Source organism: Limulus polyphemus, unplaced genomic scaffold (genome assembly GCF_000517525.1).
Source record: "Limulus polyphemus unplaced genomic scaffold, Limulus_polyphemus-2.1.2 Scaffold328, whole genome shotgun sequence".
NCBI classification, from domain to species: domain Eukaryota; kingdom Metazoa; phylum Arthropoda; class Merostomata; order Xiphosura; family Limulidae; genus Limulus; species Limulus polyphemus.
In genome coordinates, this window is record NW_013665938.1 from 494,456 (window position 1) to 516,386 (window position 21,931).

At 33.0% G+C, this 21,931-nt stretch overlaps 1 protein-coding gene and 1 long non-coding RNA gene across 2 annotated transcripts in view; one reads left to right on the plus strand and one right to left on the minus strand.

Moving 5' to 3' along the window:
• LOC106457423 (N-alpha-acetyltransferase 15, NatA auxiliary subunit-like) overlaps window positions 1-21,931 on the plus strand; it is a 77,165-nt gene that overhangs the window by 11,208 nt on the left and 44,026 nt on the right. The window contains exons 3-9 of the mRNA XM_013916837.2: window positions 2,832-2,936; window positions 3,947-4,035; window positions 5,516-5,584; window positions 17,581-17,715; window positions 18,969-19,116; window positions 20,012-20,131; window positions 21,329-21,349. Of these exons, the coding sequence (XP_013772291.1) occupies window positions 2,832-2,936; window positions 3,947-4,035; window positions 5,516-5,584; window positions 17,581-17,715; window positions 18,969-19,116; window positions 20,012-20,131; window positions 21,329-21,349 (687 nt within the window). The remainder of the gene's footprint in view (window positions 1-2,831; window positions 2,937-3,946; window positions 4,036-5,515; window positions 5,585-17,580; window positions 17,716-18,968; window positions 19,117-20,011; window positions 20,132-21,328; window positions 21,350-21,931) is intronic.
• Window positions 20,054-21,931, minus strand: part of LOC111085316 — a 17,295-nt gene continuing 15,417 nt past the window's right edge. The window contains exon 3 of the long non-coding RNA XR_002610160.1: window positions 20,054-20,137. This is a non-coding gene — a long non-coding RNA (uncharacterized LOC111085316). The remainder of the gene's footprint in view (window positions 20,138-21,931) is intronic.

Here is a 21,931-nt window from a genome sequence, read left to right on the forward strand (position 1 = left end):
TAAGGGACTTTGACTTCGACTTTGACTAAAAAGTTAATTAATAAAAATACTACTTCAAAATATATTACAAATTTATTTTTGGATTAAACTGAGTAATGTTGTGACATTGGGATTATCTTTATTATGTGCTCAAGCTAGGTGTTGACATTAGCTTTAGAAGAATAGAAGTATTATATGTTCAAGAAGTACTAAATTTTATACTGTAGTACATGTTATTGTGAACTGTGTATCATCGTGGCTAAAAGCTGTCTTGTTGATTTAGAATTAATGTGTTGGTAAACATGTAAGTATAAGTGGGTATAGGAAAAGTACATTATTATTAACATGTTTCACAAGTTGTTGGTGGTTTGGCATTTTTTTGTTGCAAAACAACTAGGCTATTTGTGTCACACAAGTTGTAAAGAGAGGAAATCCACTGTAACATCAAAGCTTAAGCTTCAGAAAAAAAAATTTAAAAACTTAAATTTGGTGCTTCTTTCTTCCAGAATAGCATTAAAGTCTATGATAACAATATTCTGGGGAAAATACCTACAGTTAAGCCTTGGTGATTTCTATGAAAAAAAAGTTTTTGATATGTGCAAGTAGAGGTGTATTTTAATGCAAAATATCAATGCAATTGATGTGATAGCACTTATATAGGCAAAACAGGATGTAACAAATGTTAGAATCAAAGAACATAAACCCATCACACATTTACGAACACAGCACAACAAACCAATATTAGCAACTTTAAAATATTGTGTCATGAAAACAACATTAACAGAAGAAAAATAAAAAGAAGCATTAATTATTTGTAAACTAAAACCTAATATAAATCCAAACACAGGTGTCACCCTGTGTGTTCTCGAAGTAGGAACACAATGCTCGTGCAACTTTCTAATATTTCATGCACTAGATGACAGTTTACCTGATGATGATCACACAAGTGGTCGAAATGTTATAAAAATTAAAACAATTCATTCAAAAAGCTTTGTCTGGACTTTTCTTTATGCTGCACTTGTGTTAGACCATGTTTCACTTGAGTTTAACTGAGATAGGTCAGTTTCATGAAATTTATCATGTCAAGCTTATGGTTGGCTTTGCGTGGTACATAGACATATATTCAGTGTATTTTATGAATTAGTACATTCCTGCTTTTGTTTAAAGTAAATAAGAGTATAATAGCCTTTCCTAAATATTTAATATTGTATTAAATTAATACTTCATGATAGAATGTACAAGAAATTGTTGACATTTCCAAGAAGAAGGATTTTGCTCCAATTTAAATGTGTTTGATTTTGTTAGCTGGCAGTCCACTTCTTGCACTAATTGTTTGACTACATACATATGCATACTTACAAGGTTTAATGAAGTATATGAAACTTCAAAGTTTTTTGGTTGTTTTTATAGTAAAACAGAGTAACATACTGTGGCTATGTTCAGACATTCCACCCATAATACAAGTTAAGTATTAAAACAGTTACAAGGATGATAAACTAAATTAACTTGGAAATAGTTTATATTTTTCTTATATTGTGAAATGATTTTTCTAACAATAGTAATGCTCTTTGAAATACTAATATAAAATTATTATAGCTGAAATGAATAGTGGATATTACTATTTGGATACTTGAAAATAAAAATATCTTTTTTGTGTATTTGTTGTACATTTTTACTTTAAGTTAAAAGTAATTGCTCACAATGTTGATAATATAATTTACAGGCTGTGTGAAAGAGTGTCTTCAAAGATACTAAATTATATTTAGTATAGCTTTATTGTTAAAATTACTTGCTTTCAGGATTATACAGATGTGGGCAAAAATGATACTGCCATTATCACCTTATTAATGTATAAATTGGATTGTACTATAGTCAACTTGTTATACTCCACCTACATTATTTTTTATGTCATTTTTGCTTATTTTTATCACTGTCAGAATCATTTACCACCAGTTAATCCCACAATTGAGTTTATATTTAGCATCATTGGTTTTTTTTTTAGATTTCAGGCATATGAAAGTTTTGTAATTTGCAAGTACTTGTACCTATCAAGTAATCCCAGTTGTTTTCCCTATAAGTTTTTCATCTGTTTTCAGTTGTCCAGAGTTCATTAAAAAAATATCTTTGTAAAGTTTGTTTTCTCTTTCTATTACGTGAAGTTTATAGTAGGACTCTTGGAAATTTACACACAATTGTGATCAGGCTTAAGCACTCAGAAAGAAATAACTCTTACCTGATATACTTATACTACTTGTATTCTTAAAAAAATGTGAGAAATGACTTTTACTCCAGTTTGCAGATATGTGTATTGAAGCTCATTTTGGAGTTAGTCTAACTTAAAACGTGCACTTTTTTTAATATGATATGGAGAATGAATATATATTAATATTTGTCTAAAACATTGTCTTCATTACCAGGTTTGTTTGTTTTTTTGAGCAAAACAATTAAGGCTATCTTGAAAAAAACAAACATTAAATAAAAGTTTGTGGTCAGTCACTTTTATAGTAGAATTTAGTTTCTCATGGATGAGTACCTTATCTTAGTTTGAAAGCTCTAAACTGTCAGTAGATTTTATAAAATAGGTTAATTATACATGATTGAGATTTAAGATAGAATATTATTAATATCTAAGACTTTTGCACTATTGACAACTTAACCTTATTGCAGATGTTTTTAACTGTTATGATCATTTAAAATTAAAAGTTATAAGTAAGGTTTTTTTAATGTAAATATTTCTATATTTTTTAAAGGAAGTATCTTTATAAAGAATTGTTTTTCATTTTACATTATTGTTATTTTTTGCACTCAATTTAATAGCAGGTTATATACATGTATATTTTTTATTTTTCCAGAAACCCTGGCCATGAAGGGCCTCACCCTGAACTGTTTAGGGAGGAAAGAAGAGGCCTATGAATATGTTCGAAGAGGTTTAAGAAATGATCTTAAAAGTCATGTGTGTATCCTTTTTTGTGGTCATGGGGCTAAAAATTGGTACCAAATCTGCTGCTGTTTTTTTTTAAGAACTAAAAGAAGTGTTATTGTTTTCAAAACATGGGTCAAAATCAATGATTAATCTTAAGCTTTTATTTTTCACTTAGTATTCACTCAGTAAAAATTGCTTTATGGAATTAATAAATCAGATTTGATAGTAAAAGGGTTAATTTTATATCATTTATGTTATCCTTAAATGTAATAGATATTTGAATACCTTCTTTTGTGCAATATGAACATTCAAAGTAATGACAAAAAAGTTGTTAATCCTTCAAATTACATTTATTACATTTAACCGAATAATCACTTACAGAACATCCAAGCTTTACTTTCAACTTTCAGTGCCTAGCCCCAACTTCTCCAACCTTAACCTCTATTGTTCTCAAAATCCCCACCTTCTACAGAAATCCGCTTCTCAAACCATGCCTGTTATTAACCCTAATTGTTCTATGAATCCTCGACTTTCAGCGGACGGTCAGTCTTTGTTGCTCAGAACATGTTTTTTTTTAACTAAACCAATTATTGACTAACTTTCAGTGTCACGTTAGTTGCCACAAAGATTAGGGCTTAGATGCCTAACTTCGAAAATTTGGCCAGAGTCAAGTATTACCGGGTAGTCAGGGCCGAGTATCTGGCTGGGTACCCGTGCATCCCTAGTGAATACATTAGGATATTATTATTTGTAGTCTGAGATTCTGTAACTAATGGTTGTCCACATGAGCCAAAGAACATTACAAATGCAGTGAGGTGGATATTATAATCTTAAAAAGAACTTTTTAACAAAATACCAAGGAAGAACATTACAATGAGTAGATATTGAAGCTGTAATTTTATATTTTTTGTAAATGTTAGCACATCTGCAGGATGTTTAAAGTTGCATGTGCAAATAGAGAATATCTTTTCATCTAATTGCTTTGTGTTAGTGATGTGAAATAACTCTTACTAGGTGAAAATATCTCTTTAACTTTAAGGATAGGTTGGCATGTGTATGGGCTGTTGCAGAGGTCAGACAGGAAGTATGATGAAGCTATCAAATGTTACAGGAATGCTCTAAAATGGGACAAGGTAGGAAACTAAAATATCTATATAATTGTTTATATGCCAATATTTGGAACATGATTTATATAAGAAATTAGCATTGACAATTGTAATGATAAAATGTTGTACTTTAGGATCTTTAAATTTTATTTGAAAGTGTTTTACTTGTACCTTTAGTTATTCTTTGGATGAAGTCTTACTTTGTTAAAATATATTTATGATCTTTCTCCAGGTAAATTTCTTGTATGTTAAGAATAGGACCTTCTACCTTGTTGAAGTGCTTGATTGTCTAGAGCAGTGTTGTCTTAATGCCGGTCTGTGGACCAGTACTGGTTCTTGAATTAATTTCTACTGGTCTGCAACATGTCTTGACTGTTGAAAGCACTGACACTAATTTACGTTTTTTTTTCAATATTTGATGACTAAAAGTTGCTTAGTCCTTTTTCTGAAATTGTTTTGGAATATTATCAGTCTGTGATTGCCAAAAATCTAGGAACCACTGGTCTAGGGTACGCTAGTGCATATAACACATTACTGCAGTGCATTCCAGTATACAGTAGAATGCCAATTTTCCAGAAATATCAAATAACCACAAGCTAAATATTAATGTAATATTTCACTGGTACAAAACATTTAACTTACAATGTGTTCAAATTTCACTCCATATCTGTGCACGTTTAAGTGGTGCTCTTTACAAATACAGTAATTACAAATGTTAAAATGCATATTATAAGCAGAATTTTGTGTGTATTTAAATGTTTAATAACATACACAGTTTGTTATAACCTTTAACTCTTTATATTAATTTTTGTATGGGTTTTCATTATTAGTTTCAGGTTTAAATTTTGATTTTCAGTTTTTATATTGATTTTAATGTCAGTTGTAAGCTGTAATTTTTAATATTCACTGTTGGTATTGATTGTTTTCATGGTGAATTGCTAATTTCATTGAAACTGTTTGATTTCACATACATGCTCCCTGTATGAACATTAGTTAATTGTTGACATGCATTTTACTTTCCTCAACATTATGAGTTTCTTAGCTAAGTTAAGTTGGATAATAAATCTTACATTCTATGTGGTTTATTATAAACTATTAATTTTTTGTTATTGCATACATGTAAATTTTATTGAACAACTGTTTCCTTTTTTTTGTTTGAGGTGCATCACCTAGTTATTCTGTTGCCAGGATACGAACTAGATTAGAGCAATAATAAAATGTTCTCAAGCCTACTGGTTTAATGTTGATTGAGGATTTTACTGAGTAATTCCATGATATAAGAAGTGTCTTTTAGTTGGAAAAATTTGTTTTGCTGACATAAAATAATGTTCTGGTCCATAATAGTTGGTCACCTTCAGATTACTGTTACAGTCAAACATTACATGGGATGTTGCAGTTGTAAACAATATGTACAGATATATCAAGTTAATAATGGAATTTATAGGTGGTGTTAATAGAGAAAGTAAGTAAAGATTTACAAGGCTATTGTTGTTTTATTTACTTGCAGGATAATATTCAGATTCTACGAGACCTTTCTCTTCTTCAGATTCAGATGAGGGATCTGGAAGGCTATCGGGTGTGTACTTTACCTTTATTGAATAACAACAGTGTACTTGAAATGGCGTAAGCTAATTTTTATGTAATTTAAAGGAAATGTCTTTACAGTCATTGTCAAAACAACACATTTACTCAATTACACACCATAATCATATATAAGACGGGAGTTGGTTGATTTGTCTTTAAATTTCCATGGGCCACATTTAAATAAAATGTATACCCTCGTCTTTTTAAAAAAATTACCATTTGTAATTTCAAAATCACAAACTTTAAATCAAGCAATTATAGGTTTATATGAATTGTCAGATTCGTAACACTGTATATTACATCACTATACATTTGTTGAATTTAGTAGTTTGTTTCCGTTTGTTGATAACAACCAGAATACTTTAAATCAAAATGAGAGTATTTGTAGGCATTAGACAGCCATATATATATTGGGGTGAGAATTTATCCTGTTTCCCATGATGAGCCTTTAACATTATGCAATATAGAAGGGTCAAAGTGCACATGGCATAACTTTTTTACAGAGTTACATTCAAAATTTAATTAAATTACTTTATTCTCAAATTTGATGACGAGGAACCTACTTTGAGACTAATAATGGTTGGAGATGGCTTGAATGAGTAATGAAGCAAAACTTGAATACAAGTTTAATATAACAGCAAATATACAACGTTTCGACAAGGTTTTGTCATCATCAGGTCAAAACGTTGTACATTTGCTGTTATGTTAAACTTATATAAAGTTTTTCTTCATTAATCATTCAAGCCGTTTCCAACCATTACTTTATTATCAATAAAAGCTATTAAAGTCAGTATCAAAATATAATTTATAAGTCAAATTTTTATATTATCTAAGTTTTAATTTCGTAATTTCAAAATGAAACACTTAACCCTCTCTCTCTCTCTATGGATAAGGCAAAAGTGTGCGTGTCACGAGATTTTACTGAGTTATATTCAAAATTTAATTAAACTATTTTATTATCATTGTATATGAACAAGCTTGGCATCAAAACATAGTTAATAAATCACATTTTAATATATATCTTTGAAGTTCTTAATTTTATAGAGAAAAAAATCTCAATCACCCCTATTATGAGAATTGTGACATTTACTCTGTAGGTTTTCCCTCTTCTATAATTTATTTACCACCCCTCCAAGACATATGGAATTTAATGTAAATTACTTATTATATTACAGATATTACTCAGGCAAAGCATAATTTTTTATAGCCTTCAATCTTATTTGTTTATGGAGCCATAAACTAGAAAATCGGACCCACTTGCCATGCCCTCCCATCGCATCTTTCAAACTATACTATATTTATACTATATTATTTATAACTAGTAGAAAGCCAAAATTTTAATGTATCAAATGATGATTATATTACACTATTTTCTCTACAGAGAATTGTCTATTTCTTGGTTCACTTTCAATTTTTTTCTCACAGGAATTACATGGACTAGCTTAGCTGAATTTTTAAAGGCTTTTATTTCATAATTAGAAAGCCAGAAAAATTATGGTTGTTATAGAACGTTTTTTGCTTTTTGCATATTATTATTGTGTGTTTTTAAGTGCATTATTTAATTAAATAAAAAATGTGGTATAGTATTACCAGGGATTTCCAGATAATTATTGTTATTGGCCACAGAAGTGCACAAGTGCAAAGTCACAGTTGCAAATATATAATTTTCCATAATCAAAATACTAGGTTATTGTACAGCAAATAACAACTGATAAAACATCTACAGGACTATTACATGTTGAGTTTGCATTATTTATTTCAAGGCAACTGTACTCCCACTAGTTGTAAATTGACTATAAGAACATCGCCATGATTGCTAAACATTTCTCTGCTATTTGGCTGCAGGGGCAAATGTTAGCACCAAAAACAAGGCATTGACATATGGGTGCTTGGCAAATAAGAGTCAGTGATATATCAGAAGATAGCTGTCTTTAATGCTCTTCATTGTTCTGAGTAGTGTTTTTGTATCCAGAAGCATTTTTTATTTGAAACACACAAACAAAAGTTAAAACCATTAATAAATACCTATTGGTCATTTAATTTGCCAGTCTGTAAGCTTTTACAAAGACAGACAAACAAAAACTAACAGACTTTTCATATGTAAGTTGTAATGGTTTTTTCATTTTAGTGGTTTAGGGTGTCAGTGAGCCAGTCTCTGGTATTGAAAAGGTTGAGAAATATTGCACTATAATACTGACTGATGGTCAAATCTCCTTTTTTTTTCAACAGTCAAATTGACTTACTCGTTGGCATAGGGTTAACTAACTTTTCTGTTCTTGTTTTGCAAATATTCTAGTGTTATTTTACAGAAACAGGCCTTTTTTAGTAAATATGTCTAGACTGAAAAATTCAAGGTTATTTTCTGATGTTTTTATTACAAGAGCACACTTAATATAGGGTCAGGCATGACTTATTGGTTACTGTGCCCAGAGTGTGAATATGAGGATTCATGGTTTGCATTCCTTGTAGTAAAACTTGCTCCACACTTTGAGACTATGAATGCACTAAAAAAGTGAGGGTCAAATGAGTACCCCAAGAGTTGGTGGTGGGTGCTATTGACTGGCATTTCATCTAGTCTATCAGTTACAAATAATGCGCGACTGTGTAGATAGACCTTTGTGTAGCTTGTGAAAATGCAAAAAATCAACCATAAGTACAATATAGTGATTATATTTCCCATAATATTTAGTCTGATTTGCTCTTGTCCTCTACTATTTTTTGTTAGGCTCACCAGAACATTTTTTAGTTTTAATGAAAATTTTATAACTTACTAGGATATGCTACTTTTAAAAAATAAAAATAAGTATTGTTTGTGAGGAACAGATACTTTAGATTTAGGCAAAACAATACCTAAACAGCATTTAGTGGTCTGCTAATGCAACTACAAGCTTTGCAGTGAAATATTACATTCCAAAACAAACTTACCTCCGTTACCACTTATAGCTATTACTCGACTGCCAGGGTTTCAAACTTTGCCCATCTAAGCACTGGTCTGATTTTTTCTTGATTGCTCTAGTTTTTTTTTAACTCTCTCAACACAGACTTGGTCAATTTGACTGTCCATGTAATCTCTTTGTACTCTTTTAAGGTCTTTATAGATTTAATACTTTTAACTTTCAATATAGTGTGTATATCTTCACAAAATTTGGCATTCTTTCAGTTAATATTATAAGTTTTCACATACAAAAAAATCTTATTTTTAAGTGAAGTATTTTTATTAAAATGAAATAAAGATTTGTCCATGAATATATTGAGTATTTGTTTTGAATAGTCCGTGTGCCAGGTAATTATCCTGTTAAAATTAAAAATACTTTTCCTCATCTCAAAAATCTCATTTCCTTTGTACAATCCCTAAAACCTCCTAAATGCATTTCAAACGTTTTTTTTTTTTCAGTAAAACTTTATAGTTTATCTGTTATTTTCTCTTCCCTATCTCAAAACTGGATCAGTCAATCCTACTGATGAAATAAACCTAAATTACTCTTCTTTTTTCTTTCTAGAATGACTTGTAACATGAAACTACATTCGTTTATCCTAAGTAGCTCTAAGTTCGTAACAGTATACATCTACTTATCATTAAATTTTATTATTTTGTTATCCTTTGAACCACTGCTGTCTGCACCATTATAAGTTGTAAATCACTTGGGCAACGTGCAGCTCACATTATGCTATCGGATTACATTACCCACAAGCTGCTCGAGTGTGTGCCGCAAGAAACATTTTTATTATAATATTATTATTATTATTTATTTTACCTAGTCTAATCTTAACAAACCTAAAAGAATCTCTATATTTGCATATTAGATATTTTATAATTATACATAAAGAATAAACATGAAAAACAAGAAATAAAATACTTAACCAATCTTCTTTTTTCTTCTTCCTGTTAGTTTTCAAAGAGACTTAACTCTAATTTGTTATACTGTAGATAGTAATGCACCAAAGAATATAGACTAATAACATGCAAAAAATTGACAAATTCACTTACCTCTCAAAATTTTTCTGCCTTTCTAACTATTCGACAAGAGCTGTTACAAATTCATCTAAGCTAGTCGTTAACTTTCCCATGGAAACAATGTTGGTACTCTGAGTGAAATTGACATCTAACTGTTCAGAACATAACGTTATGCAATACATCATTTGATAGATGAAAACCTTGACTTTCTGTGGGTTATATAATGATACATAAAAGAGAACTATCAATGAATTCTGAAAGAGAGGGTGTGGCAATAGGGATCTGATTTTCTATTCAATAGCTCTGTAACCAAATAAAATTGAAGGCTATAAAAATTATGGTTTGTCTGAACAATAACGATTTTATAGAGAGTAATTTATGTTTAGTTTCATACTTTTTTGAGGGGTGGTGGATAAAATAGGGATATTGACATGCTAAGAGAAAATGTGTCACATGGGTCACACTATTGGAAATTCAGGATTATTTTTTATATTGCCTTGTAGAATTAAGAACCTAAAACTTGTATACTATTAAAATATGGATTATTAGCTTAGATTTTATGCTATTCTAATTGGTATAATATAAACAAAAATAGTTTAATAAAATTTTTAATGTAAGACACTAAAACCTTGTGTCATGCGCAGTAAAGGATACCTGTGGCGATAAAGTTAAATCCCACTCAATTGCCCTTGGTGATATATTCTCCACCTATGTCAATGTGCTCTCTATCCTGGCACTGTATGTAAGCTCCTCATTCAGATAATTTTATCACTTTTTCTCAACAAAGCGTTTAGACACAGGTTTCTCTACACAAGTGCTGCGATAATTAATATACTTGGTTTGCGATTTTCATGTAACCTAGTGGCTTTCTGTATAAATTATATTTAATAATTATTATATTAAATAAAAAATTGCGACACACCATTTTCAAGCATGAGTTTACAGATTACTGTTTCCAGCACGAAGGCTTATCACCCCTCCTCTATTCCACCTCTGTTATCTAGCATCTCAAAGTTCAGGGGAGTCACTCTCAGTTGAGACTGTCTGTGATATTGTTGTAAGTTGGTAACATATATTTGGTCCAGGGGCATCTCTCCAGAGGTTTTGAGGCTGCTTTTGTCGATTATCCAGGACAGTCTGGAGAGAGAATTTGGACTCTCTTTTTCTGGCTCCTTTCTTTACTAGGTTGGCTTCTCATGAGGCCAATTTGGATCAGCCACCTCCTGCTCCATCTTTTCAGTTAGTCAATCTGGTTTGTGAGGCTTTGGGGCTTTCTCCGGTTGCTTTTGAATCTACTCCTTCCTTGATGGTTGAAAGGTCTGAGGATGACTACTTAGTTTTCCCTCCTTCACCTGATATTGGTGTTCATGCTTGGAGATTTACTGCTCTATTATGCAATGGGATAGATACACCTTGTTTGTCTGAATTGTATGTTTTGGCTTACCACTGCTAGATCCTCTTTAGGATATGTGGGTTTCCAGACTGGACCCTGTGATCACTTTGAACAAATCACAATTTTTCAGATTCATTTGACCCTCACTCCTGTTCTGATATATTTTTCTCCCCCACACCTATCCACATCAATTTGAGGATGAATTGGGTCTTTTGATGACTTCTTGGTAAGATTGTCAGCTTCTGCTCTTTCTTTGGTTTCCTGGTATGTTGTTGGGATTTTGGAGAAGAGGCCCCTTGTTGGAGGGAGTTCATCTTCCTGCTGTAGCCCTCCATAAGTTACATGAGGCTCCTTTTCTTCATCCTTGATGTTCGCGGGCATCCCAGAGGCATTGGAATCATGAATTGATGTCACCCGTTTGCTTTTTACCTTGTTGTTGTTGGCCTTTAGACTTTCTTTGGCTCCTGCTGGAAATTATTGTGCAACTGTTCGCCAGGTCTTCCAATCCCCAGCTTCTGTTCCATGCTCTATTGGTACTCAGAATAGATTCCATTCTTATTTTCAAGTCCCTCGGTGGGACAGGGGTAAGTCTTCAGATTTACTAACAATGCTAAAATTAGGGGTTTAATTCCTCTTTGTGGACACAGTAGATAGCTCGATGTGGCTTTGCTATAAGAAAACACACACCCTTATTTTCAAAACTCCTCCACTCAGGCAGACCGTCGCCAATGGTGTCAGTGACTACCCTATGTGGGTGGGGTTTGTGGGAGTAAGGTCACAACAGTTGAAGGACACCTGGAATTCCTTCACCACAGATCCATGGGTACTTCAGGTTCTGGTATCAGGGTTGGTCATTCAGTTAACTTCTCCACCTACATTATTCTCCCAACGGAACAGCAGTGTGGATCTTGGTTCCAAGGTTATTGGAGAGTTATTGGTCAAGGGGGTGGTATAGAGAGAATCAATCCTGTTTTTCCTGGATCTTATTCTCGTTTATTTGTTGTGCCCAAAAAGACGGGAGATTGGCAGCTGATCATCGATCTTTCTCATCTCAACAAATTCTTAGATCCTTCTGGGTTCACAATGGAGTTCTTTCTCAACCTATGTTGGCATTTTTCATTGGGTTTGTGGATAACCAAGTTCAGTGTTGCTGATGAATATCTCCACATTTTCATAGCAAAGTCATCCTGCCACTATCTACATTTGCGCATATGGTGAGGTTCTGCATTTCAGGGCTCTTTCCTTTGGCCTAGCATCTGCACCATATGTCTTCTGCAGAGTCGTATAAGTTTTTCTTGTCACCTTTATACTTTGAGCCTGTGTACACTCCATTATCTGGCACCATATCGTCAGTTCGCAGAACAACACACCCAGATTCTTTTTCCAGAAGCTTTCTTATCAGAGCTGAGAAATCCATCCTCTTGCTGACTTAATATATTGTCCATCTGGGTGTCTTTTTCAACATGTTTTAAGCCAGACTCAGCCAATTCTCCATCCAGCTTCAGGTTATGGAACAGGCAGTCTGGCTCTTATGTGGATGGTTCTATCATTTTTGGGAATGTGGGCATCCCTCAAATCTATGATTCCTTTGGGATGGGTATGAGCGTTTCCTTCAGTGGTCACTGCATGACCAATGAATTTGGAATTCCGATCCACTGGATCATCCAGTCTCCTTGTCAGGAGCAACATCTTAGTTCTCAAGTGGTGGTTGGATTGGATCAACACTACCATCAGAGTTCCTTTACCACCACCTCGTTTTGGGTTTCATCTCTTCACAGATGTCTCACTTCAGAGATGGGGTGTGTATATCGAAGGTCAGGAATTCCAGAGTCTATGGATGGAAGATGAATCTTCCTTCCATATCAATAATTTAGAACTTCTTGCTATCCAACAGGCAATGGTTCAAGGTCTAGATCTGTTGCAGGGGAAAATTGTCAGGATTCATTCCATCAATTTCACAGTAATCTCTTGCATTTACCAGCATGGAGGCACACATTCTGGGACATTTTTTTTTAACTTTGGATATTCTCTACTGGTCTCACTCCTATCATATCATCCTCCTGGCTTGTTATGTTCCAGATCACCTGTCTCAGACTAATCGAATTCTTCTGACTGAATGGATGTTCCATTACATGGTTTTCCAATGGATTTACTCTCTGTTTGGGACTCAGATGATCGACGCATTTGCCACTCATTAAAATTCTGAACTCCAGGCAATTTTGGTCCCCAGTACCTCATCCTTGGGCTTTGGCGATAGATGCATTCAGTCAAGATTGGATGGGATTGTACCTCTATGCTTTTTCCTCAATTCTTCTGTTACCCAGAGTTCTGGCTATGGTTCAGTCCTCTACTTGAGAGCTATTGGTAGCTCCAGATTTTCTGGCTCAACCATTATTTCCTCTTCTACAGTATGTTCAAGAGGGTTTACCTCTGCCTCTTCCTTTTTAGCTATTTCTGTTAGGGAAACCTTGATCGAACATTCTACGCCCAAAGTTTCCCAAGCTCCAACTTCATGTATGGAAGTTATGTGGGCCTTCACACAACATCGGGGTTTAACTTCTAAAATTGACTTGTATGTGTCTCAATCTATCTGTAAACCCACAATGGCCATTTATCAATGGAAATGGTACACAAAGAAATTGAACCCACTTCACCCTAATGTGCCCACCATATCTCGTTTTATGACCTGTTTTTTTTTTTACTTTGGTCTAGCTTCGTCTATGAACTACTTTTTCTTGATTCTAAACTTCAGAATGTTTTTGAATCCCCAGTGCTATCCAGCCTTCTCCAACCATTTATTCCTTCATCCCAAACAGCCTTTTCAGTTACCCAACTGGGATATTAGGGTGGTGTTACGTGCTTTGTCTCGAAATCCATTCTAGCCTTTAGCCTCATGTACCATGTATCACCTTTCTCGTAAGGGGCATTTTTTGTTGCTACTGGCATGTGGATGTTGTAGGTTGGAGTTGTTTGCATTACATGTGCGCAGGACTCTTTATCATTCCACTTCTGTCCTGCTATACCCTGATAGGTCCTTTCTTCCTGAGACTCTGGCGGCCTGGGAAGGGGATAAATCCTTCTCACCAATTCTCTTGTGAGCTACTTTTCAACTCTACGACTGATCGGACACAGATCGTTTTGTTATGTCCTGTCAAAACCATGAGGCATTATGTGGCTTGCACTAACTCCTTTCGAGGTGATGAAACTCGACACTTTAATTATTGGGATCCTTCAGTTTCCCGAGATTTATCCCCAATTAATTTGACGAAGTGGCTTCGCAAATTGATCCACATTGCTTATTCTGGACTTTGCAGGTAAGGAAACTTCTGAGAGTCACATTTCATCAGGTACTTCACATTTCTATGTCTTTAGCTGCCTGTTTGAATTGCCCACTGGAGGACATCGTATGGGTTGGTATGTGGCCTTTTTCCAATACTTTTCTCCCACGTTCTTTACACGATCTGGCAGTTTCTTCTTCTGAGGGTTTCCACTACCCCCTGTAGCTGTTTTGACTACATCTGCTAGATTATAAGGAGGAGTTAGTATTTTTTTGTCCTCCTCTTGTCTCTCTACTTTCCAGGGTCCCTTACCTCTGTTTTCTCTGGATCCCACTCTGTGGCAAGTGTTGCCCATACAAGTATGCTAAAGGGGATCTTACCCATCCCTGCCAATCATTGGATTGAATAAATTGGGGTAAGTTTGCTTTAAAAATTCAGGAAACTTTGCTCACCTATTGCACTGTTTCCAGAGCACTGTTCCTCAGGACTCCCCAATGTGTATTACCCCCAGATTCTACTAGTGTAGCTAGGGAGTCCTTACCACACCCAGTTTCCAGTCACTGGGGTGGTGGACAGAGGCTTTTCCTCCAGAGTGTTCAAGAGGGAAAGGTGGGGGCCCTCTTACTAGGGTCCCTGGATGTTTTCCCCAGATGACAGTAGGAGTGGCACCAGCCTCTGTGGGAGCTTACTCATAATACCTGTTCAGATTTGATGCTAAGCTATCCAGTTTGGGTGTGCATGGCCCTTCTTTTTGATCAATATCAGTTTAGTATATTGTTCGTGGAAGGAGGTCCACTATCTCCTCGTAATTCTGAATGCGGAGTGGTCTTTGATTCACGTCCTCTCTATAATTCTCGGGGGCAAGTGGAATGCTCCTTGCCCACTCAGGTTGGAAAGTGAGGATGAATGTTCATAATTCCAGACTGGATGAGTTCTGTTCCTTTGGGTGAGTAAGACATACACGATCCTGTCCTTCCAAGCCTGTTACCTTTCGGAGTTCTTCAGGTGGAGGAGAAAGTTTGTCTGCTTTGGTGTTGCCTACTTTCTTGTCATGATTCTGGTGGTTCAGAAAGCATCACTCTATGGCTACAGGTTGGGATCCAACCAAAAGTATATCTATACGTAACGTTGCAGTCCAATTGCCCTAGCCACCAACGTGGGACATAGGAACCAAGACCCCATAATTCTAACCCCAAGTTGTGGAACCTTGGCTATTGGTTGAGGCTGGCCTATAATGATGTTTACTCATGTACTATTCCACCCTTGATACAGGAACTAAGTTCAGGGTGAAAAGCATACCTATTCTGGATGTAGTGTGGTTCTCCCACTCGAGTACCACTCTTATCTTGGTACACCCCAGATCTATGCAGATGCTTTCTGTACGAATAATGCCCTCACCAGCCCCTCCACCTTCTCAATGTGGGATTCTAGCTATAAGTGGCAGCAAAGGTGTGTTTTAGAAGTTAACATTTTCCTAACTTGAAAGTATATTTCTAATAATACTTCTGCTGACACTCTCCCACTCTTCCTTCCCATTAAAAGTGGTGTTAGTGATTGGGAAGGTATCAGTCTTGGGAAAGGCAGAATGAGGTGCTTATATACAGTACCAGGATAGAGCGTGTATTGATGTAGGTGGAGAGTATATCGTCAAGTGCAATTGAGTGGGGTATAAAAGACCGGAGCAAGCGAGAAAAAAATCAGACCAGTACTTAGATGGACAAAGTTTGAAACCCTGGCAGTCGAGTAATAGCTATAAGTGTCAGTGGAGGTAAGTATTATTGGAAATACATTTTCAATTTAGGAAGATGTTAACTTATGTTATCTTTAGTTGCAACATCCTTTTTCATGTGAACATGACTGTAATGAATGAGCTGTAGCAAATATCTGTAAAAAAATAATAAAAACTTTACAAATTGTTTTCTGAAGTTGATTGCAGAATGTGGAAAAATAACTGCTTGCCCGAATACTTAACTTGGTGGCAACTTGCAGGGCAATTCTTAACTGATTAAGTGTTTGACATACCTTAAATTACCTGTCTTCATATATTCTGAATTCTATATTTCAATCTGTTCTTGCAGAAGTTTTGTAAAGTATTAGAAATAAACCATAACATGATATAGGTTAAAATTAATACAGTTTGTTTTTTGCACATAAAAACGAGGCATAATATGCTTTGAAAATACAAAAATTATTGCTGTGTGTACGTGAGAGAGATTGAAACATATTTTATGTTAGGAAACCTCAGCTTATTATTTGCATGTTTCTGTAAGTTTTGCTTTTTTCTAAAAAATTATTTCATTTGGTGTACATGCATTTTAGTTTTATAATAGCAGTACAATTCATATAGATTCTGAGCTTGTCATTTCATATTAACTTGTTATATTGTTGATGAAAACACGATTTGACATGAATATAATACTTGAATCAAAGCCATATTGTGGTACTACTGTGGATGTTACTGAAAAATGTTTTGTTTTAGATATATACCTCAAAATACTTTCATTAAACAGGGAAGAAAAGAGGCAACAGCATTTTTTACATGTTAATCAAAATATTAAACAGTGTCTTTGTAGCAATGATTAGATTTGAGAAAATTATACCATTAGAGTCCAGAGCTTAAGTCCCATTTCATTTGTTCTGTTTATAGTTTTTGTATGCATCTGTTACTTGATATTGCTACTATAGATGAAACTTTTGTTGTTGGTTTTGTTTATGTTATTGGTATTATTTCTGTATCCATTATAAACTCCTGGATGAAAATATTACTTTATAATATTTTAAATTAAAACTTCCTGTGATTATACACTGTGTTTATTCCAGTGTGATTGTTTCCTGCTACTGTAACTTAATTTTCTTTCACCCTAATTTATTTTTGCAACAACAATGTCAAAATCACAAACAAGATTTAAAAACCATAAGAAATGAAGTATGTAATTTATAGAATAAAAAACATATGATAATGATAGAAAATAAACTGGAATAGGTTTCATTTCATAAGAGAAATCTTAAGTGAATGAGTAAGTCTTAGCATGTAGGTGTATTTTGTGAATGTGTTACTTTAATATGTGTTTCATACCACATCAGTTTATGGATCATCACATATTTTAAATTTATTTTTTGATGTCGCACATCTATGATTTCATTGCAAAAACTTGTTTACTTTTTAATTAGTGATGTTAGTAATTTTACAGTTTTAGAATGAAAATTATGATTTATATTATGAATATACACACCATAGTAAGCGTTGAATGACTTCTCACATAGAAATATTACTTTTCTTATTGAAAACACCACCACTTACAGTTTCTGTGTTTTATGTTCTGGTTGGAAATAATTAGCAACACATTTTTTTATGTTTCTAGGACACACGCTACCAACTTTTCATGCTACGTCCAACTCAAAGAGCCTCGTGGATTGGATTTGCTATGGCTTATCATTTATTAAAAGACTATGAAATGGCCCTAAAGATACTGGAGGAATTCAGAAAAACACAAACGGTGAATTTATGCTAGATTTTAATAGTGATTTATTATGCATGAATCATGCTTTTATAGTTTAGTGGCTAAAATTATAGGGTTTCTTGCTTCTTCATCATAAAGCCTGATAATTGTAGTGCATTTTGGCTACTTTTATGCTCATGTGTTATTTGTATAGTTGTTATTCAAAAGTGAGAAAATGCTAAGCAAAAATTATCTACTATAACAGCAAAAAAAGATCTGTTTCATAGGAAAAGTAAAGCAACATTTAGTTTATTTGTATTTTTAAATTTGCAAAGTTTAGGCCTAATTTGGCAACTTCTATTTTCATAGTTGTTTTTATGTAACTTATAAGTCAATAAAACATTAGCAATTAATATGATTCAATTTTAATTTTATGCTATATCTAGCTGTTTAAGGTATAAAAATATGCATTTATAATTTCTTGGCTAATATTTGAAGCAGGTTAGTATTTCTATGACCTGAATTATGGTGAAATTAAATTTCTAATCTCCTCACTTTCAAGGAATGTTTTAGGTGACTTTTAAAGTGGTATACTGATCATTTAAATGTTATTGTTAAACAAAGCCTACTTTTCAGAATGATGTTTCTTAACTCCATATAAACATTAATTTTTGTGCAGATAAGAATTAATAGCCTGTGTTAAAAATTGTCATTTTTATGTTTAAATTGATCATCAAAGACTGTTAACCTGGAATATTTAATATTGAGATGTTAGAAATGTTTTTCTGTTTTGCCTATATATTAGTGATAGTGTAAAGCTATTACAATCATTTATGTACCATGTATGTTTCTTTGTTTTTAAAATCTATCCATAAGTAATAACAGATATCCTTGGAATTGGACAGAATGATACATTCACTCTTCATCATTCACAATTCTGTCTGTTCTAGGCATTACCTCAGTTCACTTATAACTTATTTAGTTCTAATAATTCTGTAACACACAAGAAGTTTTGTTCATTGAAATTCCCTCATTGGTGGCAGAAGTTGTTCCTGTCAAGTAGTTTTTTTTTCTGAAACTTTTGTTTTTCAAGTTTATCAATATTTCTCTTGAAAGCCATAGGATCTTGAAAACATCTCAAAACCAAGGTATACAAGCTGCATTTGTAACAATATAATCATTGATGCAAAATTTTATTATTTTCAAGCAAGAAATGGCAACTACATGAATATTGCTTTTTTGTTATATGTTCTGTTAACTAATGTAATTTTAAAATAAGCATTTGTTTACAATCTAAAAATAACTTACAGAAACCTGGCTATGATTATGAGCATAGTGAGCTACTGCTATATCAGAATATGGTGATCAGAGAGAGTGGTACATTAGAAGAAGCTCTTCAGCACTTAGAAAAATATGAAGAACAAATATCTGATAAGCTATCTGTTTTAGAAACTAGAGGTAAGAAAGTTTTAGTGGTTTATAAATATTAAAGACTATTCTCATAATTTTGGCTGGAAAATATAATTTACAGGTTAAAAAGTATACATCCTTATGCATAATTTTGATATTTAAGCCTTCCATTTAATATTTTTTATTTCAAAGTAATTAATTTTTTAATGTTACGTACTTTGTATGCTGGTCAGTTTTCATTCAAATAAAAATATGGACTGAATTTGTTGAAAATACAATGTATTTGTAGCAGCACTTATTAAAATCTTCATGACTTCGAAAATATTTTTCTAAATTTCTTAATAGAGGTCTTAGTGAGACTGTAAGTTTCTGGAATAGTGAACTCTTTTGTTTTCTGAGAGGTAAAATGAAATAAAGACTTGTTTATAATATATGTAGCATTGCACAGCAATATTGAAAGGTTAGATGAAGGATGAAGGGTTAGAAAATAAGTAGATGGTGTGATCTTTTTTAAATATGTAAACTTGTAGTCACATGACCATGGCTTTTTTTTAATGTCTTTTATGACCATTGACTGGTTTTTAAATAAAGATTTTAATTCTGTATTATACAGTGTTGATCGTTTTGGGATTTTAATATAATGCATAACAGTCTAAACTTGATTTAACAGGTTTTTTTTTGTCATTTTTCAAAATAAAAAAATTTTCATTGCCAAATAGTTTCTTTTATGTTATAATACATCGTAAATAATTATTATGAAGTATTCTTTGTATCATGTATTCAGAAACTAAAGTCTAATTTAAGTGCTTTCAGAAAGTATATCTCTTCTTTCTCAAGGGTGTGTGTGTAAACTAATATATATATTTAGTAAAAACACTTTATTAAGTGATTCTTTAGTATCACACCAGTAACATCTAAACTAATACCTTTATGTTTTTTGCAGCTGAGATCTTAGTTCAACTTGGTCGTTTGGATAAAGCTGAAGAAATCTACAGAGAATTGCTGAATAGGAATCCTGAAAACCTTGCATACTATCAAGGCCTAGAGTCAACACTGAAACCAGGTTCAACTTTGAGTCTTGATTCTTCTTGACTGTCCATGTGATTATAGGTTTATTGGGTACTCTATTTTGGTTACTGAAACTTTCATAAGACTCAGATCCAACTGCTGTGCTCTTACAAAACTTACTCTGAAATGATGAGTTAAAGTTGCTCTATTATTATGCTGTATATGCAGTCTGGATGATAATTTCTGACTCAAAATCAGTTAAGTGATCTTTTCAAAGTGAAAATCATTCTTGACTGTGCCAGAAGTTTCAAATTAGATGAGATTCTCTGTGGAAACGGATTTGACTAGTAAAAGCAAAAACAACATTGATATAGCTAGATAATCATTATTTTTCTCATTTTGTAATCTAGTTTTACCCACACCAAAAATAAAGGTTTCAAAATGCTAGCAACTTTCTAGCTTTACATATATATGACATCCACACCTCCTCCCAGCCCATCTCATGAAGATGTGAAGTATTTGGAAATGTTTGATATTTAAATGAGTAGAAATTAATAATACATTAATTTTAATAAGTTTGTGGATGTGAAGACTTGTTTTTAGCTTCTTGTAATGTCTGAAGATGCATTTTTTAGATATATTTTAGATATACTTAGATATTTTGTCTGATGTAAGATTGTAAAAGAACACTATCAAGTATAGCAGTTAGTGAAACAAATACAGTATGTGGAACAAACTATTAGAAGTCTTGAAATTAGAGAAACTAGTTTTGGCACATTCAGTAAGGTGAAATCTTTGTATTGCTGCTACACAAAAATTCAGCCCATAGAGAAAATATTAAGGAGGAAAACTTTAGAATCGCACAGCAAATACCTGAACGCTGTTATAAATAACCTAACTTCAAATAGAACCATATCTGAAGATAAACAGGGATTTATACCATATCAATGCTATGGCAATGGTTATTTAAATGAAACTGGAAGAAGTGACACAAAAGTTTCTGAACATAAAAAAAAAAGACATTAAATATTGGGACGCAAACAATGCCATTTGTTTTTTATATGAGGTATTCTATTCTGGTCATCAAATTGATTTGAAAATCAACAAGAATTTTATACAAAATGGATAACTGTATAAAAAGAAGAATTATATGAAGCTGCTTAATTAAAAGCCTGCTTATTTATGACCCCTCCCAAGGTCACTTCAAGCTAGAGGGCTTTCTGATCACTTCTGTCCTTAAGGGAATTCAAAGTTCAGGAATCACAAAGGCAATGTTTGACTGAAGGGGATGTACAAATGTATCAAAACTAGTTCATCTAATTTCAAGTCTTCTGATAATTTGTTCCATTTACTCTGATGTTTTCACAAAAAGATTTTTAAAAATCTAATTTTTTCAAGGTCAATTTAATGGTGTATATGGGTCAACATATTTCAAAATATAGTGTTCCAAAGTGGTTCTGTTGTCCTGCAACTTCAAATTGTTACATTTGCAATTTTAATAGAAAATCATAGGAGAGTTAAAACTTCAAATACAGTTATGAGTTTAGTAAATAAGATTTCATTTGTTGTTAGTCCATAATTTAACACCATAAAATATATACATTTAAATAAAATTTTAAATGTCTTACTGTATTTTTATGTATATGAAAAATATTTGTAAAATGTAGCTCATTTTTTAAGAAACATTTCTTCAAAAAGTTATTGTAGTTTGTGGTATTTATTTTTTAATGAAACTAAAAATATTCCATCAGGTTCGTAGTGGAAGGAAAAGAAGTTAGTAAAATAAATTACAAAGAAATTACCTAACGAAAAGTTTAACTTACGGAGTCTAAATAGCCAGTCGTTGGAGGCAGAC